Genomic DNA, 24,464 nt, shown 5'->3' with positions numbered 1-24,464 from the left:
TGGTTGTTAAATTGGGTACCAATCATTTATATTCCATCATATAATAAAATGTTTCCACCAAATTTCATGCTTCTATCATGACTTGAACAATTAAGGTAAATTTGGCCGATTAACCACCGTACTAGAACATGAAAATCTATCAAAAAATTTGGAACGTATTATTTTGTGAAAGCGGTATTTTTCACTGTTATTGGGCAATGAAATCAGTAGGCTGCTCAATCATATGTAAAGTGGTAAAACTACCTCCAAAAGTGGTAGAGTTGGCAACTATGCTATACAGTACTGTGCACAGAATTTTATTTCCCTTATCGCCCTCATCTCCCCTCCCCCCCCAACCATCTTCCATTCATCTTCTCCATGCCCCATCAATGCCATTTCATTGATGACTGGGATTTGTAGGTTTGCAAATAACTTAAGGTTTAAATGAATGAAAAATGCTTTGGAGACGTTTCTTCAATGGTTCATTTATAAATGCTCGGTGTGCCTCCCGTCGCTTCGTTGACGGGTTTAATGAAAAGACAGCATGTTGTACTTCACAAGCATATTGCATGTCTATCTGTGAGTGTCAATGAGGATGTAAAATGAAATAACAGACTTGAAAACAATCTTTTGTAGCATGTAATTGTTGTTGTCATGGCTGTGGTTGTTGTTGTTGTTGTTGTTGTTTGTGTGCACCTTCCATGTACTTTTTAAAATATATTTTTCAATTGCTTCAAGAAGTATGACTATATTTCCTTTTGTTTGATCCTCCCAAGTCCATGAATATGGTTCCTGCTGTGGTAGAAGAATAAATGTTACTGCTGCAGCAACCGCCACATTAAAGCTCAAGGTCCCTCTTCTTCGTCCTCAAACATGGGGTTGTAGAAAGGGTTAAATAAATGTAATTAATGGAACGAATTTTTGTTCCCGGTCAATCGATTATATATAGCTATCTATATATATTACTAAAACTCTCATCTTGTATGTATATATGTATGTATGTTCCTGAAATACAGCCAAAACGGTACACAATATCGCAAAAAATTTTGGCCCACCTTACTCACCATTCTCATGTGGTGTGCAGTATCAAGTTTCGTTCAAATCGGATAACGAAAAAATTATTTAAAAATCAATTCCCGATTCAGTCAGGTACTCTTTGAGAGAATTTGATCAATGCAAACAACCTCAGCGGTATGGTTTGCTAGAGCCATCTTTTGTTTTTTTTTAAATCTTCCCTCAATCTGCTGTCACAACGGGAACCCAACGGATTCACGGGTCGTCTAGTTATATATAAATGCTGGAATGAGGAGGAGAAGGAGGAGGTGGAGGGTAAAGGGGGCTAGAGGAGGAGAGGAGGAGTAAAAGGAAGATGGGGAGACACTGCAGGGTTGTGCTGATGGGGTTAGAAAAGAGTGTGGGTAAATATTGGGGGTGAGGGTTAGACAAGAATATGGGTAAGTATTGGGGCTGAGGGAGTATTATACCTGACATGATTTGCATTTTGGATTCAGTACAGTGCTGGCAAAGGGCGCTGCATAATGAAATACTCTGCCATGAACAAGAGGCGTTAAGCAGGCTCACTCATCTCCAATTGGGAAAATGTGAAAAGAGTAAAGATAAAGATAAGTTCAGCGCCTTGTATTCATAGGTAAAAGGTCCGATGTAAACACAATTTTTACCCCACGCTTTAAAAAAAAAATGGAGGGAAATTGTAATCGGCTCCTTCTGTCCGTCTGTCCGTCCGTCACAGTTTCTCATAAACGGTTGGGCAGAAATTCACCAAATGTGGTTGTTATGATCACCATCTGGAAAGAAGGTATGAGAGCGGCATCATTTTCAGCCCGAGACCCTGGGGCCGTGGGTTTGGCGTCAAAATGTCGAATGCAAAAAAAAATGCAATTACACGCACATTTTTAAACACCACTTAATGAAAATGCAGATGCAACCAACATTGGGGGACGCATGAAATATGTAACATTGGGGGACGTGGGGACTTGGACTCACGAGGGTCAAAACAGATTTTTTTTTTAACACAAAATTTGATATTGGGTCATTCCTGGTGTAACTTTTTGGCCATTTTTCAAACTTGCTTTAGGTGGGAAGCGTTGCTGATTTGAGAAGGTGCACCATTGACTTCACTCTTATTACCTCTGTCACTGAAGGTCGACAGAGGTTATGTTTTCGCCCGTTTGTCTGCCTGTGAACAGGATATTTGAAAAAGTTGTAGACGGATTCAGATCATACTTGTTGAAAAGGTTTGGTTTGTGCCAAAGACGAATTTATCCGATTTTGTTGAAGATCTGGGTTCCAGATCTGGATGTGAGACTTTGTTTTTTAAGTGATTCTTCACGATGATGAGATAGGGCCAAAACCAATAGATAGCACATTATCTCAAAACGTTGTGGTTGTATTGTGACAAAACTTGGACAAAACTAGGGTGGATGAGTTGGGAATGTGACAAGAACAGACAGATTAGATTTTGGTTCAGGTCTGGATGCAGATCCGGCCTATCAGTGGGAAACAAAACGTTATCTGTTGAGCCTGGCGGAGGTATGCACTCCACTGAGTGCCGGTTTTGTTATTATTACTTTACCTTAAGTTGACTTTCAGTCTTAAATGTTAATGTTTTTATCAACTCTCAGATGGTACAAGTAGAAACAATGTCGATATTTCGACAAGTATAAACTCGTATAAGGAAGGATGTGGTCAGATGTAAACAATAAAAGTATGACAAACAAGGAACTTTGTCAAAAAAAAGAAACTTTGTTACAACTTTCAGATTTAAACAACAAAAGGATGACAAACAAGTAAAGGAACTTTATCACAGGAGGAGGACATTTAGCCCACCGTGCTCACGCTACCCCAACCCCAGAACCATCACCCATCTACGAGTTGCCTACAAGTCTTGCAAATATCCCTGTACCCTTCCATCTCCAATGCATCTCGGTACCTATCCAATTCCAATTTAAATCTCGCTACTCCATATGCTACCACTACCTTTCTAAGGAGACCATCCATGCATTAACTACTCTCTGAATGAAAGATTCTTGCCTCAGTACTGTTCGAACTCTCATCTTCTTTAGCCGCAGACTATGATCCCTGGTCCCATCACTGTCCATTCTTCTGAAAAACTCCTCTGCATCTATATTGTTCACACCCTTCATTATCTTAAACAACCCTGGTGTTAACTTTACGGTTATGGTGGCTGGCTTAACATCTTCGGGTTTTGAGAATGAGCCCTTGTCGGCCGTTGAATTCTAGATTTTGTACATTTATCGCTGGAGTTAAAGAGCCATCTATTTATTAGGTACCCACGAGGAAGTAGGGGTGGGATGGAGGGCTATAGAAACTTAATCCTTTTAAAGCAAGTCCATGATATTGTTGTTTTCAGACACAGTCTTCATTGAATGTCATTTCATGACCGCCACAAAGTTGAATCCAGTATTTCCACCATGATGGTCTTACCCTACCGTGTGTGGACCATTCTCTATCTCAGCCTGCCTTTTTAAAGGGCTCCGAAGTCCCATTTTCCATGGGCTCTGCGTCCGCTGGGTCTGGCCATTCCTACAATGTGCTCACAGTCTTCTCTTTAACCTCCCAAACAAAATGAATGAACAACCTAACGGTGTAATAAACGAGTGTAAACGAGTCCGTCTTCGTGTCTACTCAGATATTGCACTGAAAGTAAAAGTCTCATCTTGAAAATGTTGTCAACATTCTCAGTTATACGCATGAAAAACATCTTCAGATGACTTTTGCTGAGGCTGATGGTCAAGAATAAATTTTAAACATCGAGTAATTTTAAACAGGATAGATCAGTTGGTTGCGTGCTCGTCATTGAGCTGTGAATATCATCCGCCGAGTGGATCAAACTTGACCAAAAACTACTGTTGTGACGAAATGGTGCAAGGTGATGCTGCATCGTGGAACACCAGGTCCTTTGATTGAAGACAATGCCAGCTGTCCTGGTAGCATCTCGGTGCTGGACGTTATCTATGTGACATCTTTGTAAAAGAGGAGTAGGTTAGTGTGTCCACAGCCTGGCCAAATTCCCGTCCAAGAATAACTTATAAAAGGATGTGGATGTTAAATTAGATTAAGATCATGGTATTAATTATGAGGTTAGTATGCAGAAAGAGAAATATATCAACTGAAGGATCAAGTTAAGAGGGTGTTGGTACGGCACAGACACGATGGGCCAAATGGCCTCCTCTTGTGTTCTGAGGTTTCCATGTATAGTAGATAGTAGGGGGGGGGCAAACTGCAAAAAGTGCCCAAGTTGAGTTATCCTACTTGGTTGGCTAAAAAAAAATTAATTGCTACTAGATGTTCGATACATATGTGGGGGACTTCACTCGGGTGGATAGGAATTCTCGAAGTGGTTCAATTTTCTTTTATTCTCTTTGAAACTTGATCTTTGACATTTGCAGTTTTTTTCAAATAGAGATGTCGTGTGCTGTTGAATACATCCTGATTTCCATTCATTTTGTTCACCAAAACATTCCAACTTGAAGGGTTTCAAGGTAATGTCATTCACTGAAGCTAAATTTTATCAAGCAAACTCAGAATTTACAGATAAAGATTTTTATTTTATTTTATTTTTAATGTGAAATAAGCATTGTAAGCATCCTGTCGTTTCAAATATGAAAGTCGGTTCAAATTCAGTATTTTTTGTTGTGAAAGTGGATTCCACCATTCAAATAGCTTCAACTGATTTCTAAAAAGTGATAAACATCATTGTACGTGTTCATCTATTCCTCCAGATTAACCACATGAATAGGCGTGTCGGCATATTGGATCATATAATGTTTAAACAATGCTCCTTCCTGTAAATTATCACGATGAAGTTCGTGCAGGATGTAAATTAGTGCTAAAATCGTTATACATTTAAAAATGAAATTACAATGTTATTCAAGCGACTACGATGCAAATGTCAATGAATGTGGCATGAAGAAACAATAATAGTGTTTCCACTCACGTCAACACATCTACTCTACCTTGCTATGACTTTGCAGACAATCGTGAAAGTTCATGCGATAAAGTAACTGTTCTACAAACTCGGCGACCATCATTCCTCTGATAATACATGCTGTATGTGTGATCAGTTTGTTTTTCCAGAACTGGTCTCTCTTGCTCGTTATTTAAAATTCCACACTTTGCCTCTCAATCACGGTCACAAGGGCTTTCAGGTACAATCCAAATAATCGAAAAGTGTAATGACTATTCATCTGAATCGGTGTCTGAGATATACATACGTGTACCACTCAGTTGCTGCACGCTTCACCGTCACATAGACACGCATCAGAGCAAATATTATCATCTTTCCGGCATTCACACCTTCGGTTACTGCAGTTGCTCTTTCATCCACACTTGGAAAATGGCAAAAAGGCTTCACCAGTTGGTGGGAGGGTCATCAGCTTTGGAACAAGGTGACCATTCTCATCCAATGCCCATCTATTGTTGACAGGAGATGCTGATAGAACCTGAACAGTAGCATTTGAGCAGATGTAAGCATGGTACTTGGCACACTTTATATGTTGCTTGAAAGCATCCATTGTGGGAGGTAGTTTTTCACTTGTCTTGGTTTTCTTTGCAAACGAGTCATAGCGAACGGCATCCAGAGATACTTCATCTCATCCAGTATACATGATCGACACCAAAAGAAACATATGCCGCTTCAGTCGCAGGGGCAATCTTTGTTGCATCTTTTCCATGACCCTTAAGTCCATCCATCAATTGTGGATGTTCTGTGATGGCCTTCATCCACTTTTCTTTCCCCATTGCACTAAATGCTGATGTCGAGTCGCAGCCGCTGAACGAGTGAATGGATGGCAATACATGTGCCACATCTTCTCCTTGTTCTGCTGTGAAACCTCTTCTTGTGACCAGTGCCAGTTTTCAAGTACAGTTCCTTGATACCAGTCATTGAGCAGTATATTAGGCACATTGCAGGCTAAGTCTGAATCCAAGCTCCACAAAACAACTCTGTCAATGCCCATGGTTTCAAACAAGAATACAGCTAAGACCTTGAATCATTCCCCCACCTAATTCTCTTGATCTATCTCTTTCTGTGTCTCTCCTTTCCTTGTCTTTCCTCTTTCTCGCTCCTCTTTCTCGCTCCTCTTTCTCGCTCCTCTATTCCCCCCTCTTTCCATCATTTCTATTTTTCCCATTTGTGTGTCTGTTGATGTTCTTATGTTTGAAAAAAAAAACAAATCAGAATTTAGCTGATTTGTCTTCTTACTTTGAACATCTTGAAGGTAAAATTTGTGAATTAGAGCCTATTAAAGTTGAGGTCTTCAATCATTCTAGTTTCACTATTTCAAATGAATTTTATCAGTATTAATTACACGTCACAAAATAAGAGTGAAATGTTTTTTATGCCTTCCTTTTTTTGTGAAATGAGATATTGTCTAAGTCCAGACTTCGATCAAAATCTGTATTTCTACGCATACTTGTTTTGTTTTTTTTTGTTGTTATTCTGAACATTTTTTTACTACTTTTAAGGTACATTTCTTGTGATCTTGTTAGGACACTCTTTTATCACTCTGTTGCATATCCTCAATAAATTTGATGTTGAATTGATATGCAAGTATGAATTCATGAAGAAAATATACATATCATCTTCATCCTGCCTCTACTTAGGTAAAATATTTATGCATATTTTATACGAATGTCTATGTGCGAGACTACATGTATGAATAGAATTTATTTGTCAATAAAAAATAATTGCACCATTTTCAGAATCTGTATCCACCCTTGCATTAGTCTTTCCCGATTGGTCGAACACCTGACAGCAATGGAAATTTTCAAGCTAACGAAGTACCTTGGACCACCAGAAATCAGGTCTGGCCCCTGGATTAGTAGCCTCTATCCTTCTTATACGTTGCTCACATGCCCGACGGAAGGATTTGGAGACAACATTTTCACTTTGAGTATAGCATGCTTCAACAACTTGTGGGTTCTTAGCAGGACCTACACATATGAGTAGACAAGTAAGAAATACAGAGAAGTTAAGTTTAAACACATGGCTACATCAATGACTGGTCTTACGCATCCCATGTGCACTGTCTTGCATCCCATAGATCCAAGAATCATGAGTGCCGAGTATGTACTCACTGTCCGTGAGGTCGGCTGCGGGACAGCCAGCTGATGAAGTTCTTCGCTGCCTGCTTGTCCAAATACTTGGTGAGGTCGTCAGAGAATGCTCCATCTGCATGTCTCTTTGCGGCCCTGCAGCAGGGACAACAACCTCCCTTGCTGTGGTTCTCTTACCTTTTTGGGTGGTCGCTAGACTACCGTTATTCTCAGGTGTTCCATTTGTCTGTATTTCTGTCTGTTTGTTTGTATGTAATAGACAGCTCTGGAGGCCAGAGGAGTCAACCGATTTTGATGGAACTTGACTGGTAGGTTCATACCAGGATCTAGTTGTATGCTTTTGAGCACCGTTGCTATGGACGCCACCGTTGCCTAGCAACGTGACTGCAATTTTTGAAAAAATCTGAAAAAACTTTTTTCGGAAATCAAAAATTGGCTTCCGCGCTTTTATGCACACTATAATCAACCTTTGTCAAAAATTTTCAGCCCGATCCGTCAAAAACTGTAAGACTAGTATGCAATTATATAGCGACCACCCATGTCGCCTACCAGCTTGTCATACTTTTTGTCAAATAAATAAAGTTCGATAACTATATTGCTCATCTCAAGATGTTCGATGTTAAAATATGATGGACCGCTGTGTTAAACGACTACCCATTTGCAATGACTCTCAATGTTCCAAGGATATAATTTCCATTACTACTGGGCTTCTTACACAGGGTATATGTGCTCGAGTCGTGCCACAACACCACTCACTTACCCCCCTTGCTTGTTGTTCATAAGCCACAGAACAAACTCTTTGGCCTGCTTGGCTTCCAGATATTTGCTGAAGTCGCTGGTGAAGGTTCCTTCGGAATGGCGTTTTGCCATCACCCATGATGACGAGCCTTCGTCCTGCGTCCTAGACGTGAAAGGACATGGACGTTGCACGGATAACATCGATCACTATCTACGACTCATATAATGGGCAAAGGTTGGAATAATATGTGCACATGCGGAAAGCTTGCTGACCTGTCATCAGGGCCATCATCCTGAGCACCTCGGCCCGACCAGGATTGTGCGAGGAAAACGATCATCAGAAGACATAGCTGGCAAGTGTGAGCCATTGCCCTGCTGGAGAACTCATTTCATTTTAAAAGCAATGTTTGAACGCTCACTATGTTAGAATATGGTTTATACAACTTAAGGCATTGCTCAGCCGAGAAAAGGGATAAAATTGAAACTACAAAAGTGATGTCAAAAATGGATAATTATACGTTTAGTCCACTTTCTGCCCAGACTTTATAAAATAGTTATAAGGCACAATTTCGTAAAATGCAAAATCATTTTCTTTCAGATATAACAGTGACGGTTTGTGTAATTACACAGCTGATGCAAGGTTTTAGGGTACTTACGTGCTAGTTCTCAGGTTTGGGTGGAATGGTGGGTGTTCTGCTTTTGGCTGGCCAGTGTGTGGTACTATATATACTCCATATATAACCTTCACATTTCGGTTTTCATTTGAATGTGTAAATATTGAGCAGGTGCTGTCAGCTATTGTCGTCATGCTTGGTCGCTCCCACATATGATCAACTGATGTGTAAAACATCTTAATGGAGCTTCAGACGTCAAACAAGAGTTCTTCAGGACTTCGACGTGAGAACTACAACTTTCATCATGCTGTTCCAGCCAAAGAAAAGATGCATAAAGCAACCAAGAAAAGCTGTGCAAGGTAAATCCTTTACTGTTTCAAACCATACCTTGGTTCCTATACAGATGCAGACAATCAAAAGTAGCGTATACAGGTCGTGGACAAAAAAAAAATGGAAACGCTAGTGTAAAGTCACTCAATACTTAGGTGTTGGGCCACCATGTGTGGCCAGTACAGCTTGTTTGTGTCATGGCATAGAGTCCACTACCGTCTGGAATTCTGCAGGACGGATGCGGCACCATTCTTCCACAAGAAGGTCGATCGATTCACACCTGTTTGATGGAGGTGGAAAACGCTGTCTCAGGCATCATTCCAGAATATCCCATAAAGCTAGAATGGGTTCAGATATGGTGACTGAGGTGGCCATGACGTATGGATAACAGTGTTATACTCATCAAACCATTGGGCGACCACACATGCTCTGTGGGTGGGAGCATGGGGGGTTTATGGCCTTGTCCTTTTTTTATTATTATTATTTTAAAAGGTTAAAAAAAATCCCGACAATAAACCAAATCACAAATAATCAAACAAGAAATTCAAAGAACAAAAATAAATAAATAAATAAAAATAACCACACACGAGAATATCAAGAAACCCAAAATCAAACAAATGAAGGAGGAAATGAAAGAACAAGAAAAGAAATCAAAAAGGAAGAAAGAATCAAAGAAGTAGAAGAAATCGAAGCAAAAGAACCCCAAACCCAAAAAGCAGAAATCAAAAGGTCAAAATAAAACAAACTATATCTCTATTGCCTCAACAGCGCACAGAGGGGGTTCCAATGTAAGGGATAGGGGCCTTCTTGCAGACTGAGAGCAGGAACAGGCACAGATAGGGAAGAGAGGGAGGGGGTCAGGAGTACTGAACCACTTTGCGATCTCTGCCCTTAGTGACTCCCTCCCCCGGCCCTGGATGGGCAGTCTTTACAGGGGGTTTGTTTCATGTGGACCGGTATTTTATAAATTGCCAGTGGGTCTTGTCCAGGAGAACCTTCCCTTTGTCCCGGCCTCTCCTTGAGCGCTTTTTTTGCCTCCCAATCACCTGGGTCAATGTCCTCATAGCCGGAGGAGGAACCGGCTTCTTCGACCTCTGGCGGTGGGGTCTCTTGCGTGGGGGCTGTTCCCTCCGCCCCCGCCACTGGAGCAACCACCTTTCCTTTAGAAGGGTCCTTCCCTGCCAACTTCACAGGCCCGCCACTCAGCATAACCACATTTTAGTCCTTGCTTACCCCCTCCTCTTTCTCCTCCATCCCCTACTGTGGGGGATGGAAAGGGGGAGGGGGTGGAAGATGACGACAGGCACAGGCATCACCATACTCGATCCCAGGGCAACACTCCTGCCCCCACCCACAGATGCCCACATCCTGCTCGCATAACTCCACAGGCAGGAGCGGAAGGTGTTCCCCGGTAAACCACAGAGGTTGCACTGCACTGGGAAAGGGGGTGTGGGGAGAAGCAGGGGGGAGGGGTTGTGGGAAGGAAGTGTGAGAGGCTACCTCTCTGCCTGGTGGATGAGGCCCACCAGACAGGAGGAAGGCCGGGGAAAAGCAGGAAGGAAGAGACTAACAAAAACGCAGGACAAAAAGTATAAAAAAGAAATAGATGAGATAGGAGGAAAAAAAACAGACAAAATATACTAGGCTAACATGCTGCAAACAAGCCAAAAACCCCGGCACACCACCACAGAGGTTGCACTGTACCTGGGCGGTGCAGTGCTCCCTCAAATGTCTCAACTGGCCACACTGGAATCAAAATTGTAGTTTACACCCAGACACAAGGTGACCCAGTTGACCGCACCGGCGGCATACTTTTGGCTGTCTGGTGTCCCACGTAAAACACCTGGCCACGGTCCATCCCAATGACGATCACATTAGGGATGTGGGTGACCATGCCATCCTCCTTGACCGGAAACTTAGCACAATACTGCTGATCCCCAGTCCACATACCCAAACCATTTTGGATAAACCGTGGTGGGGTCTGAACATCAACATATCGAGACAACCAAAACTTATAATCTGTAATGCTCTCATTATAGAGGCAGACCATCATGACCCTCTCAGAGAGAGCCATGACCTCCCAATCAACCAGAGAACCAGCTGACCGAGTGGTAGTCCACTTGCACCCAGAACTTGGCAAGCTTCCCAGCAGACTCGGACACATCAAATCCACGGGCCAAGGAGATGAAAAAAATCCTCAGCCTTAAACTCTAGCAAGCCCAACAATATCATCCACCCACATACTTCACTTGGTGGAACGGGTCCCGCCTTCACAAACTTGAAGAACTGGACGCAGTTATGGCGCCTGCTCATTATGCCGGAGTCCTGGGTTGGGTAGGGACAACACAAGGAAAGAGGAAGGGAGGGAGTGATGGCAAGGAAGCACGTGGCTACCTTCCTGCCTGGTGTGTCAAACTTGCTAGAAAGGACGAGGGCCGGGGAAAAGCAGGAAGGGAAAGATGAATGAAAACACAGTACGTTCTGGTGTACAAAACACTAATAAGACAAAATGTATCGGGCAAACAAAGATGAGATAGGTGGAAAATAAAGTGCGCAAAACAAACACAACAAGAAAAAGAGCAATCAGAGATTACAGACCCTCACCAGGACTTATTTTGTGTGGTATACTTTATGTGGCATTTGTGTACTGGTGTGTGACATAATTAGAACTACCACTTTATAACTGCTGGCAGTGATGACCGGGTACCAAGACGTCCCGCTTTGATGCAACCCTGCTTTGATCGGACACCTGACCCTGACCCATGACGTTTTTTTTATTATTATTATTCATTATTCAATTTAATTGAGAACGGGATTAAAGTAAATCCAATTCAAATCAAATGGAAGACCAAATAGATACAGTCCTGCATTGGAGTAATCAGAAGGAATCCAAACAAGCAAAAATCAAGGATGAAGTCATCAGGAGGAACCTAGATATGATTCACATTTCAGCTGCTACTCCTCTACCATCAAACCCATCCAGGCACAGCCAAGTGAACCTTATTCAAAAAAATATAAATGTAAAAAAAAAACAAAAAAGAATCCACATCAAAAAATCAAATATTTCTGGCTGCCAGACCATGTGTCTGATCAAGTTAAAATTTAAAACATGTATTCCCCATCATGACTAGATCAAAAATGTAAAGTTTCACGTCGATTGATTAAGCGGTTCCAGAGAAAACATTATTTAATATTGTTTTTCAATCCAACACAGCTGTCAAACCATGTGACCTATCAATTATTCCTGAACAAACTTGTACACCCATGACTTGGGGAACATTTGTGTGAAGTTTCCCCTCGATCTGTCCAGCCGTTCTGGAGAAGATTTTTATGGGTTTTCGGGTAAATCCAATCTGGCTACCAAACCATGTGACCTATGACATCATATGTGTGAACTTTTTGCACCTCATGGATAGGCGGTCACACGTGTAAAGTTTCGCCTCAATCTGTTTAGCCACAGTTCAGTTCAGTTTGGTCCAATACCTACCTGTACATGGGAATCCCAATGCCACACACCAACCTCAGCCGCCCAAGGAAGCACTCCCAAGCAGGTACCACGTGCAATGTCAAGAGCAGTCAACATATAAATAACAAGACCCAATCATGTCTCTTACCCATAATTCGAGGGAATTAACCAATCAGCTCTCATCTGATCAAATACCCTTCAGGTTATTGGCAACGATTGTACCCAGTGGTTTGCCGTTGCCTTCACAACAGTCGTTAAGGCAGGAATTTGGAATTTGATCATGGTGCTCGTGATAGCTCACCTACTCTTCGCAAAGGACACCATGGGATCTTAAATTCCACCAAATAAAAGCCAGCAGAAGAGATGCCCAGTTTGACGTCCATTCGAGGGACAGCACACACATTGATGAATCACCCCACCTGTGAAACACCGGGATGACAATTTTCAGCTGGGTCGGGATTCAAACCTAGTCTCGATAGCTCAGAGGTGAGTGTGCGCACTCGAAGGCCATACTGTCAGTGTATGTACATGTGTGTGTGTATGTATATATATATATATATTATAAACACACACGCTCAGTCGAGATATATCCCTTACTTTGAATCCACTAATCTTTTGGCAATTGCACAAACGTGCGCCATCAAAATGCAAAAGCTACCTTTTGGGCTTTGAGTACAGCGTTCTGGTGTACAAAGGAGAAAAGGTAAGCTTTCCAGGTGAGTGGAGCACATTCCTTGCTGCAGACTCTGCTGGCGCCACCACCCGCCGAGACTGCAGGCATAAAATGAAGCGCAGTGAACCACATAGTTCTTAATGTTGAGAAAAGATAGCATGTAATGGGATACACATGATTTTATGGTGCAATAACATCAATTATGGATGTGTGCATCTGATTGCAACTTTGATAGCCTTCGTGTGTGTGTGTGTGTGTGTGTGTGTGTGTGTGTGTGTGTGTGTGTGTGTGTGTGTGTGTGTGTGTGTGTGTGTGTGTGTGTGTGTGCGCACACCACTCTCATTTGGTGAAACGCATGATTTGATACCTTAGATTAGATAAATAAATCTAAATCTACGTTTGTGGTTGCAAAATTAGGTCAATGTGAGATCTATCATTATGCACACTTTTAAGTTTAAGATTTAATGGGACTTCTTGTTGGTCTTCTTGTGTCTCATACCTGACCTTTTTCGATCATGAAATAATTGTGCTTTAAAGGCATTGGTGGTCGTGCCTGACATTACATTATGTGGTTACTCATTCCAGCAATTCACTACACGCTGTCTGACCTGCAGTCTTGACCTCCTCTTATGGAGTTTTAATGAATGGTCGCAGAGGGATCTGGAGTTTGCAAGCTGAAACCAGAATGCCGTCAATGGCGCGCCCTTGCAAATGAACACGCTTCCCACCTAAAGCAAAGTTGAAAGATGTCAAAAAGTTCCACCAGGAATGACCCAATATCAAATTTTGAGTTAAAATTATTTTCTCCTTTTGACCCCTGTGACCCCAAGTCTCCAGCCCCCTGGGAAATGAACTGGGGGTCAAATCCAAAAAAATCGTTGCTTATTTCATGTATCCCAATGTCGATTGCATATACAATGTATCATTTAAACATGTTAAAAATGTGCCCATAATTGCATTTCTTGGTATTTGACTTTTTGACTGTGCTCGCCAAAGGGAGTGGGGCCAAAGCTGACACTGCTCTTGCACATTCTTACAATGTGGTGATCATAACTACCAAGTTTGGTGAAATTCTCCCCAACCATTTAGGAGGAGATCGCGTGACAGTCAGGCAGATGGACAAACACAGACGATTACAACATCCCACCGTTTTTATCAAAAAACCATGGGGATAAAAACTGTTCATAGTCTGTTCAACTAGCATCAACTCAATCAGATCTCCTTTCAAAGGTGTTTGCTTAAGTGAGTACATCTTCAGCCTGTGGAGTCGCTCTTCATACGACAAATATCTGATACTGGCTGACTACCATCATAGTGGCTCGATGCCATACTTTTTTTTTTCCAGGTGTTCTATGTTCTTGACAAGGTTGGGACTCCATGCCTGTTTACAATACTTTAAATGAGGTCGAACATACGTCTTTTCCAATATAATGAAGCTTTTCAGGTCTAAAAGGTTTAAACTCCTTCTTATGGACTGAATAACAAATGTAGCTTTGGCTGCTGCCATTGCAAACTCTGAGGACCATTTAACATGAGTAGTCATCTCCACACCCAAGTCCTTCTCTTCTCTACATTCTTCAATAACTCTCACTGCTGAATCGTCAACCAATGTGTATTCAAACTTTGCATTATAATATCCTCATTGCATCGACTGGCACTGACAGGGATGGTTATGAGACATGTTCGTCCCCATGGGTCTGGAACTGTGAACCAGAATAGCACCAAGTTCCTTGACTTTGCAAGAAGTCATGGACATGGGCTGATCTCTGGACTTGGAATTTCAATGCTGGTGGTATAGCAAAGGAGATTGACCATGTGCTCGTTGATGGTTGCTGGAGGCGCTTCAGAACTGAGGATCTACTGGAGTTCTTCAGTTCCTCAACACCGACCACAGGCTTGTTACAGCAACACTGAAGCTGCAGCTTAAACTGTCGCAGCCTCAGCTGGATGTTGGCAAGCTCAAAGATGAGAGGCTAGCTGAGGAGTTTGCAAATAGGCTGAGTGCGGATTCGGGGGGGGGGGCGCGTTCTGGGTGTTTCAGGAATCGTGAAGAGTTGTGGAGTGCCTTCAACACTACCATCCTTGATGTTGCCGGTAGATGTCTTGGAACCCAAAGTGAGGTGAAGAACTACTTTGATTCCCATGGGACACTGGGTACAATTGAACAGAGTTGCAAGGCCATGCTTCCTGGCAGAGCTGCGCTCTTCAGGGGGTTGAGGCATAAAACTGTACGTGCAATGAGGGCGGACAAAAAGGCCTATGTGCAAGGAATCAGTGAAGGGGTGGAACATCACCTGTGGTCAAGTGATTCTCGTCCTGCTTATAGAGTAATTCGTGCATTGTGTTCCTCCAAGCCCATCCCCCAGTGTAATGCAGTTGGAGTGGAGGGTGGTGGGCTCTTGATGGAGGAGTCTGAAGTGAAGGCCCCCTGGGCTGGTTACTTTGACTGGCTGCACCAGGCTGACCCACAAACTGTTGAGTTGGACATCAGGTGTGTTACTATCTCGATTGCTGACCCTCCAATCAACTTTGATCCACCTTCGTTTTTGAAAACACAGGCTGCGGTGAACTGGTTGAAATGGGGTAAAGCTCTTCTGATCTGTGGCATCCACGCTGAACTTCTCAATGCTGGTAGATATGCTGTACTCATGTCGTTGCATGCAGTTCTGTGCCCTGGCTGAAACACAGGCACCATCCCCACTGATTGGAAAAAGGGGCATTGTTGTCCCTCTCCAGAAAAGGAAGGGTGATCACCAGGCCTGCAACAGCTGCAACAGTCACCAAGGGGGTGACGCTGCTCCCAGTGCCGGGCAAGGTCTTCTGTCGGATAATTCTTCATAGGGTTTCCCACCATCTGCTTGAACACCAGCACCCAGATCAGTCAGGCTTTACACCAGAGGTCAACAATTGACCATATCCTCGCTCTTCAGGTCCTCACCGAATGTGGATGAGAGTTTTGGCAGGGGCTGCTCGCAGCCTTTGTTGATCTCCGCAAAGCGTTCATTTCATTGAATTGGGATGCCCTCTGGAGGATTCTCGGTCTATGTGGGGTACCAACAAAACTGATCAATTTGATTTCTAAACTACTGTTTACTCTGGTACTGAGTGTGCTGTGAGGTGTGGTCATTCCATCTCTGACTTATTTCCAGTTTTTAATGGAGTTCATCAGGGGTGTGTGTTGGCCTCCATACTTTTCAGTGCTTGTATGAACAGGATTCTGGGGAGGATATCGGAGAGATCAAGTTGCAGTGCATCATTTGGGAATGTCAAGATCTCTGTCCTTGATTTCGCAGATGATGCAATCACCTTTGCAGAGACTCTAGATATCCTTTTTGGTGCCCTCGAGGTGCTGAATGAGTAGTAAGAGCCACTGGGATTATGGGTTTCCTGGGTCAAAACTAAGATCCAGGCTTTCAATGACATCTTGGATGCTTCTATCTTGTCTGTACCTATTTGTGGTGAGGATGTTGAGATCACAGATAGATTTGCTTACCTTGGCAGTGATATTCATATCTCCGCATGTTGTGAGCCAGCAGGTCAATTGACGTCTGGGTCGGGCCTGGGGAGTCATGGTTCACTGAATCATGGAGTGTGGCGTCAGTACCTATGCAGGAAAACAAAAGTCTGAGTCTTTAAGTCCTTGGTGCTTCCAATCTTGTTCTACGGATGTGAGACTTGGACTCTGACTAGGGATCTGAGATGGAGACTTAACTCCTTCAGTACCAGGTTTCTTTGAGAATCCTTGGCTCTCGCTGGTCAGACTGTGTGTCCAACGAGTGGTTGCTGAGAGAGACTCAAATGAGATTTGTTACCTGTATTGTCCGTGAGCATTAGCTGCAGCTGTATGGACATGTGGCTCATTTTCTGACGCTGATCCTGCTGAGAAAATTCTCAGTGCAGGACCTAATGAGTGTCGGAGGCAAACGGGCTGACCACGTACCTCGTGGTCACAGCAGGCTGTTCGGCATCTAAAGAAGATGGGGTTGGGCCAGGCATCTGCCTGGAGGATGGCCAGACAAAGGCTCCTGGAATACTGACGGACACAGCAACATGCTGCTCCGACGCATGTTGCCGTACCTGATCTGACCTGATACAGTGGCCTGCAAAAATATTCACCCCCAACCAAGAATGCCACTTTGAGATGAATTACGAATTATGGAGAAACAATTTTTCCAAATCAACTTTTTTATTCATAACTGAAGAGATCAAACTTAACACATAGTTGAAGGAGGATACACATCAGGAATACCTGCGAAAAGCATGTACAGATCAAAAGTCACTTACAAAAGTATTCAGCTCCTCAGGCCAGTACTTTGTGGAAACACCTTTTGTGGGAATGACTGCTATGAATATTTTTTGGTAGGTGTTTCCATCTTTGCACAGTGAGATGGTGAAATATTTGCCCATTCTTCACATGAAAATTGCTCTCGTTCTGCCAAGTTTGATGGGGATCGTCGATGGACTGCAAATCTCCAAATCTTGCCAGAAATGTTCAATTGGGTTTAAGTCAGGACTTTTGCTGGATCACTCAAGAAGATTTATTTTCTTCTTATTCAGCCACTTCGTATGACTTTAGCTTTGTGCTTCGGATCATTTTCCTGTTGAAATGTGAATCTCCTACCCAGTTTCAGATTCATGGCTGACTCAAGCAGCTTTTCATCGAGGATATTCCTGTACTTTGCACCATCCATTATCCCTTCTAACCTGACAAGCTTGTCAGTCCCTGCTGATGAAAAGCAGCTCCATAACATGTTGCTGCCACCAAAATCCTTGAGAGTAGGGATGGTGTTGACTGGGTGATGTGCAGTTTTTGGCTTGTACCAGAATTAATGCTCTGAATTTAGACCAAAAAGCTCAATTTTTGTCTCGTCTGACCACAAAACTTTTCTCCATATGCCTGCAGTATCATTAATATGCTTTTTCACAAACTTCATATGAGTTTTTCAATGCGTCTTTTCAATAATGGCTTCTTTCTTGCTACCTGTCCATAGAAGCAAGCTTTGTGAAGGGAACAGGATGTTTTTGAGGCATTTGGCCTTCTCACGAGCGGAGTCAGCTGTGGTGCCACTTGAAGAGAAGGAAGGGATGGAAGGGGAGCATACACCAGAGACAGACTTAAAAAGGTGCAACCAGGTTTTAGAGAAGGGATCCAGATTTGAAAGTTCATTCTTGAGGTTGAACTCCTGAGAGTGGATATTCTCCTGAGAGTGGATACACACTTGTTACAGACTTTTTGGAATGCACTGAGAATACTTATGTAACTTTGAATTTGGCAAAGGGTTTGAATACTTATGCAACTGAGAACCATCTGATTGTCTCTGTTAATCAAACTTATTCACATTTTATCTGCATTTTTTTTAACTTTATCACTTTGGAGTCGCTTGTGAAGACGATATATCAAGTTTGATTTGAAAGCATCATGAAATAAGCTCAGATGGCATCAAAATCTGAAAACTTTGGAGGTGGGTGAATACTTTTGCAGACCACTGTTGGTTAGGATTGAGGTGGAATCAGGATGCAGGTAAAGAGTTCCAAATTTATGCAGTATTAATGGGGAAACTTAGCTAAATATAGCATAACAATTGTGCATTTTGTGAGGAAAGCACCAAATTTGGCACACTAGTAACCTATCATATTATGAACAGATTTGGATATTGGGCCATCTCAAAATTTTTGATGGCAGTGGAAAATAGCTGCCACAGCCATCAGCGGCTGAATTTGAGATGGTCCAATACCCAAATCTGTTCATAATATGATAGGTTACTAGTGTGCCAAATTTGGTGCTTTCCTCACAAAATGCACAATTGTTATGCTATATTTAGCGAAGTTGCCCCACTTATGGGGCATCTTAGCATAACAATTGTGCATTTTGTGAGGAAAGCACCAAATTTGGCAACAATACTCCATGACAGATTATATCGTAGCCTTGTATGGATAGAACATAGTAGCTAGAGGAAGGTATTACCAAGCAAGAAACAAGTAGCTGAAGTGCTGAGAGGCTCTTTTAGCTATACCAAATATGTACTTTTCCCAGCTGAGGTTTGAGCTGATAATAATCAATCCAAGCAGACAGATAACAGTGAGATCCTGCAAAGGTGAAGAATCCATAGACAGGATTGGGAAACAGGGTGAGCTGGACACAGACAACAATGAGTCTTCTTTTGGTTTAAAGTAATGAGCCAGTCATTTTCCAGCTTAATCACACTCTATGACTTCATTGACACTGGTCCGATTGGCAATCACACTCTATGGTACTGGTCTGAATACAGGAAGGAGACATGGTTCCTGGGTTGGTAGTTAAGTGTTGTCATATGCATAAATGGTTAACTGTGAAAGAATACAATCAGACAGATCATCTATCTGTAGTACAGTATATATAAATGCAAGTTGCCCGATTGTGTCTGAGCGTGGTAAGCGTCGTAACCACAGCATGTATTTTTGTGTCACGTGGTGCTCTGAATGATACCTAATTTAAGGTCCAGATAGTGCATGCAGAGGTTTACAAACATTGATATTCATGCTATTTCGAGTGATATTCATTTTTGCTGTGCACGTGTTGTATATGCTCAGTCGTTGGTTTGCACACCAACTGGAAGTAAAAAAAAATATGTATACCCACAAACTATTCAGTCAATTTTGTCAACGTATAATTACCTTTCCATCAATTTACTTTACCAATAAATCTTAGCAGTCTTAATAGTTTGTGACTATTATGCTGTTGAAGGACTTTCTTTTCTTGCCAAATTTTGTTTCTTTAAAACGGTCCAGGCCCATGGAGGAGCGAGAACACAGAATGGACCAGGACATAACAGAAGAAAAATAATGGTGGAAAAGAGTGTGGGGGGAAGAGAGCAGTACTAATACACCAACAGCAGGGTAGAGGGACAAAATAGAGAAATTTGGTAGAATAAAAGGATATGGTGAAGAATGAGAGAAAGGGGGTGGAGGACACAGGGGGTGAACAAGCGAGATACAGGTACAAACACTGTCATAGAAGTAGAAGGGAAACCAGAGGCAGAACTGGAATAAAAAAAAATAGAGGAGAGTAAGGGGGTGGAGGAAAACCAGAAAAGATGTGGGCTTGGGAAGGGTTGAGGATAAAAAAATTTTTTTAAAAGACAATGGGTGGGGGTGGAGTATGATCCAAATGAAAATGAACAACTGTCTTGAAATCCTGGAGGGAAGAATGAGTTGGCAAAAACCAGGTTTTGTTTGTTTTTTTAATAAGACTGATTTTCTTTCCTCTGCATTATGAGAACGGACCTTCATTGTACGGTGTACATTAGACCGCTGCCACAATTGCTGAAAAGCGTGCATTACCTCATTTGAGTTGTCATTAAACTATGCCTTAGTTTCCTCACAACAGTATCTTTATTTAATGATAGAAGACACGTTATTCAGTCTTCAAATGTACTGTTATGGTGCGAGGAACTGTATGCATACAAACATACAGTTGTCCTGAAGTTAGTTATGCCATTAGTATATGTGCAGATAGATCCCTCCCTTGTGTGTCGTGGGCAGACACTGGGGTGCATTGTAATGGGCTTTTAGTTAGGATTATAAATCATTTCTCCCCTTTTATTTTATTTTCCCTGTTGTTGGAGCCGCAGTACCTTCCTCTCGCTTGCTACTCTCGGTTGGGCTGGACAAGCGCTTCACCGCCTACTCGCATAACCAGCGACTCGTTTTTTAGAGGCAAAATCTTGCAGTAGTTTCTTCTTGGCAGGTCCTCACATGCGTGGAGTGGGCGCACTTGCTTGCCTGGCCGAAACCCCGCCCAGAAAGGGCGGACCCCATGAAGGACCTGTCCAATAGGGACGGACGATGACGTCAGCTTCACCAAGGCCCGTCCCTGCCCAGGGGGATCTATAAAGTACGAAGCGATCCTCAGAGAAGGGTTGAGTGCTTGGAGTTCGTGGAGTTTGTAGTTGGATTTGAGGGTTCATTTTGTGGGGGTGGTTGAGTTGGTGGAAGGGTCTTGAGAAAGAAAGAAGGAAGGTCGTTGGTTCTTTGGTGGTCGGAGAGTTCGGTGGGTTCATTGGCTGGTTGCAAAGAAAGAAGGAAGGTCGTGAGTTGAGTGGTTGAGTTATTTGGAGTTCTGGAATTCTGTGGTGGAGTCTTGAGTTCGGCAGTTGAGTTGGTCCCTTGGTTGTTGGTTGAGGAAGGAAGGTCGTGATCACGGAGTGCCTGCCCACGTCTCGCCTCGGCAGCCCGTCTGTTGTGCTGGTCCGAGTACACCCGACCTTGACCGGGTCTCTCATTGGGTCCTGTCTGCTGCCCCGTTCTACCTTGGACTCTGCATTCTCCACCCAGGCTCCTTCACAGACACGGTCTCCACACGTGCGGCTGTGGGCCGAACTGCACAACCTCTGTTGGGTGCCGCACGACGGAGCATCTCTTCCCTCGGAATGTTCAGGTACCAAAAGAACTGCAACCTCAGCTTCCTCCCACTCTGCCTACAAAAGTCCTTTGCTGTTCAACTGCGTTTATTTTGTCTGAGTGTGTGGCACCTGTCCTTTAAGAAGAATTGCATAAGTTTTTGATCATTGTAATTCTTGCCTGTATTATTCTCGTGACGCGTCTGCTCTGTGTCCTCTTTTGTAAATCGCTGTAAAATTGTCACACTACATCTCTCTTCTGTCCCAAGCATAACACACCAATAAACCTGTTCCTGTACCACATGTTTTTCCTCGCCTAGTGTAAATAAATTATTGCAGAAATGTTCCCAGTTCGTTTTTGTCTTTTCCTTCATTGGTTCAGCATGGTTCGGATCTGAGTTTAGCCGGGTCTTTATCCCCGATAATCTGTTCATTCTAGCCAGTATGTCCTTGGCAGTTCCGCTCGGCTGCATCCGATCCGGAGTTGGTAGTTGGTACAGTGATCCGGTTCGGGCAAGGCGTACCGAGGGCGTGGTTCCCCGGTAGTCGAAACTGCGTGGTTAATTAGGTAAACTGATCACACCTGGCAAAAGACCCTCTTCCTACGCTATGCGGTTGAGGTATTAGCATCCACGGTCGGTTAAGTGACCCGCCGCGTCACGGAATTGTCCGTGAGCGACGGCCTACAATTCCGAGAGTCTGATGGGAGACGACGTAACTTGCCCCACCTAGTGGTCGTTCTCGCCACCGGACCCCGGCCCGCAACAGTACATCACAGGCAGCGATGAACGTTCAGAGCAATGCGGAGCGAATAAGATGGCAGCAATTTCTGGGCAGCTGGAGGGAAAGGCGTGGCCTGGCTGATGGGCAGTGCTTGTGACGCTGAGGGAGAGAGGGGAAGGCATGGCCTGTAGAATGGGTGGGGCTTATAACCCACCCCAGACACAAACTAAGCTATATATACACATATACATATATTTGATGCACAAATTAACATTGTTTAATCGCTTGCTTAAAAAAAAAAAAGTTTGACCAATGAAAAGAAATGTAGTTACTTGGACAGCAGCCATATCATTACTGCCATAGAGAAGTTTATTGACCAGTTGCTGTAGTTAAGGAATTTTAATTATCTGCCCTGAGCACCAACATGCAATGCTGTTTACTAAAGCTGCCCCCAGATATCATGCCAGTCATGCAGTGTCTTGCTCTCCATCTTTTGGCTTGTCTCACCAGTTCTCTCTCATGTGCTGTGGAGGTTCCACAAAAAGAAAATTGCACGAAATGTAGAGAGGAAAAGTTAAGTGGCAGTCATCCAATATCAACACGGTTTCTTCCTTCTCTCTCTCAAATTCCAAAATCTGCATGCCAGTGCCTTTCAGCAGCTTCAGCCCACCGGCTTGGTCTGTGATGAAGGCCCGCATGCGGAAAGCGACTGGGATGGAGGGTGCCATGCTGACGAGAGGAGTAGGTGCATAAGGTTGCAGGTTTCGGTGCAAAGTAATGGCTCGAGTTGAGAAAGTAAGCAAAAGATCGAGGCCAAAATGAAAACCCGTCCATCTCCAGCGATGCAAAAAGTTGCGGTTGATCTTGCGTCCACAGCGAACGCTCCACAGAGCAAAATTATCCCAGGTGACATTGCGTATGCGACGCTCTCGTTCCAGATTTAGGAGGCACAACCATTGCTCATTGCAAACCTCCCAAATGCTTTGAGGTGACAAGATGCGGTCAGCGAGCAGGCTTGAGAGCTGAGAACCATCGTTGGCAAGTGCCCAGCGCCGTAAGCCTTGAAAAGGTGCAGCGAGATGCGAACTTACTCGAGAGGAAGAGAGAAGTGAGCAACCAGGAGAGAGAGTCTGCTTTTCTTTTTTCAACCACTCTTCAGTGTCAAGTACAAGGTCAGCCACATCACCACACACACAATCTGTCTGCAACTGCAAAAACAGCCATCTTTTCAAAAGTGTGTAAATGTCCATTTCCACTTGGATGACAACAAGGTCTGCAGAAGCCACCACAGCAGCGAGAAGCTCAGCGTCAAGCTCTTTGAGGAGGTGTACGTTCCATTCGACCAGGATGTTTCTCTGCAGCCATCCGTGACATTCCATTACCACTTCCTTCTGCCCATAGCGCAGGGCGGCAGTGTGATATCGACATACCGTTTCGGCGGTCACAGATGACAGCATCAAATCAACACACTGCTTAATGAGCCCATCCGCTTGAAGGAGAGAAGCGGCTGCAAGGCAGGGCACCGCGCATGGCAGAGGGAGGGCACACTCGTCCTGGTACAACGAACCAAGGGCAAGGTCCAGGGCATCAGCATCCACCGTGGGGTCCGGAACGTCCATTGATATTTCTTGCATATCAGACTCTTTCCAGGCCCCCGAGAACATGCTGGCAAAGTATCCAGCTTGTGCCAGATACAGGCGATGGAGGTGCCACGTCCGTCCCATGGCATTGAGCGACACGTCACTGCCGTGGCCCTGCTTAAACAAGCGCTCGTAGATGTAAGTGGAAGTGCTGCGCGGACGCTTCCTTCGATCATATCGATACCAGGGTTCGTGTTCGTCCTCTCGTCGCCGTTTGCAACACAACTCACAGCCGTGACGTCCGACATCTCTCTTACTCGTTCCCTCATTCCCAGGCTCATGTTTTCGAGCCGAAGTGAGAAGTCCTCCCATGCAGGTGATTTATACATGAACCTGGAAGGAAAAAAACCCATACCTCAGACAAATGGCAGACTACATCGGTTCGGCTCAGTGTACATAGACAATCTCGAACTGACAAACAGTGCAGCTTTTAGGGTGTGTCCCATTACCAATCGGCTTGCTGTCGCTTGCCAAGACAGCCGTTCTTCATCAACTATTTCGTTACAGCGCTTAAGCCGCTTGGCGAGCGCTCAAGCCGATTGGCGAGCGCTCAAGCCGCTTGACGAGCGCTAACGCCGATCGGCGAGTGCTCAAGCCGATTGGTAATGGAGCACCCCCCTGGTTTACGATTTTCTCACGACAATGTCACGGGAATTTAGGCAAACAAACCGTTATCCTCATGAAATTGTGAGGTGAAAATTGGTCGATGTTTCTTCAGAATTCGACCAACACCGACGGTTCGTTTTCAACTTGAAGGCGAAAATAAAAACACAAGAGCCGCCTCTTCCGTGAGGATGACGTCACTATGTTGCCTTCCCTGTTTTA

At 43.7% G+C, this 24,464-nt stretch overlaps 3 protein-coding genes across 23 annotated transcripts in view; 1 reads left to right on the top strand and 2 right to left on the bottom strand.

Moving 5' to 3' along the window:
* Positions 1-11,095, bottom strand: part of LOC147022000 (uncharacterized) — a 16,679-nt gene extending 5,584 nt beyond the window's left edge. Inside the window, exons 1-5 of one of the 4 annotated variants that reach the window (XM_085892515.1) lie at positions 11,004-11,095; positions 8,976-9,039; positions 8,089-8,190; positions 7,838-7,978; positions 7,099-7,212 (exon numbers count right to left, since the gene is read on the bottom strand). In XM_085892515.1, coding sequence (XP_085748641.1) covers positions 7,099-7,212; positions 7,838-7,978; positions 8,089-8,183 — 350 coding nt within the window. In that variant the 5' untranslated portion in view covers positions 8,184-8,190; positions 8,976-9,039; positions 11,004-11,095. Of the gene's footprint in view, positions 1-7,098; positions 7,213-7,837; positions 7,979-8,088; positions 8,191-8,471; positions 8,666-8,975; positions 9,040-11,003 lie in introns of those variants that run through there. The other 3 variants (XM_085892516.1, XM_085892513.1, XM_085892514.1) reach the window with 3 other exon arrangements.
* Positions 1-21,622, top strand: part of LOC147021999 (uncharacterized) — a 55,553-nt gene extending 33,931 nt beyond the window's left edge. For 4 of the 13 annotated variants that reach the window (XM_085892527.1, XM_085892517.1, XM_085892530.1 and 1 more), the window contains 3 exons: positions 6,748-6,825; positions 7,065-8,788; positions 13,484-21,622. In XM_085892527.1, coding sequence (XP_085748653.1) covers positions 6,748-6,825; positions 7,065-7,107 — 121 coding nt within the window. In that variant the 3' untranslated portion in view covers positions 7,108-8,788; positions 13,484-21,622. Of the gene's footprint in view, positions 1-755; positions 6,718-6,747; positions 6,826-7,064; positions 8,789-13,483 lie in introns of those variants that run through there. The other 9 variants (XM_085892520.1, XM_085892525.1, XM_085892519.1 and 6 more) reach the window with 5 other exon arrangements.
* On the bottom strand, positions 8,785-24,464 carry LOC147021998 (germ cell-less protein-like 1). 6 transcript variants are annotated; one of them, XR_015061032.1, is made up of 5 exons: positions 24,309-24,464; positions 22,507-23,972; positions 13,507-13,626; positions 12,884-12,996; positions 8,785-11,084 (listed from the first exon to the last, which is right to left on the bottom strand). XR_015061032.1 is itself a non-coding variant. In XM_085892501.1 (5 exons), the coding sequence occupies exons 2-4, from the start codon at positions 23,949-23,951 to the stop codon at positions 12,556-12,558; spliced, it is 1,647 nt and encodes a 548-aa protein (XP_085748627.1). In that variant the 5' UTR covers positions 23,952-23,972; positions 24,309-24,464; the 3' UTR covers positions 8,785-11,084; positions 12,527-12,555. The 6 variants fall into 6 exon arrangements, 5 of the variants coding, with proteins under 5 accessions (XP_085748627.1, XP_085748626.1, XP_085748630.1 ...); XM_085892501.1 differs by lacking the exon at positions 13,507-13,626 and adding an exon at positions 12,527-12,644; XM_085892500.1 differs by lacking the exon at positions 13,507-13,626 and having other exon boundaries at positions 8,785-12,644.

This window comes from Eptatretus burgeri, chromosome 8, assembly GCF_056783735.1.
Source record: "Eptatretus burgeri isolate ZD-2024b chromosome 8, Ebu_testis_v1, whole genome shotgun sequence".
In the NCBI taxonomy this organism is placed as follows: domain Eukaryota; kingdom Metazoa; phylum Chordata; class Myxini; order Myxiniformes; family Myxinidae; genus Eptatretus; species Eptatretus burgeri.
This window is presented reverse-complemented; position numbering and strand designations above follow the sequence as displayed.

Bases quoted from the DNA above. Each gene is read 5' to 3' on its own strand.
- LOC147021998 (XM_085892500.1), bottom strand. From the start codon at position 23,951: ATGGGAGGACTTCTCACTTCGGCTCGAAAACATGAGCCTGGGAATGAG. The intron at 12,997-22,506 runs GTGAGACAAGCC...TTATGCCTGCAG, and splicing joins CAGCACATGAGAGAGAACTG to TCTCGGCGGGTGGTGGCGCC. The intron at 12,645-12,883 runs GTAGCTTTTGCA...GGTGTTTCACAG, and splicing joins CTGTACTCAAAGCCCAAAAG to GTGGGGTGATTCATCAATGT.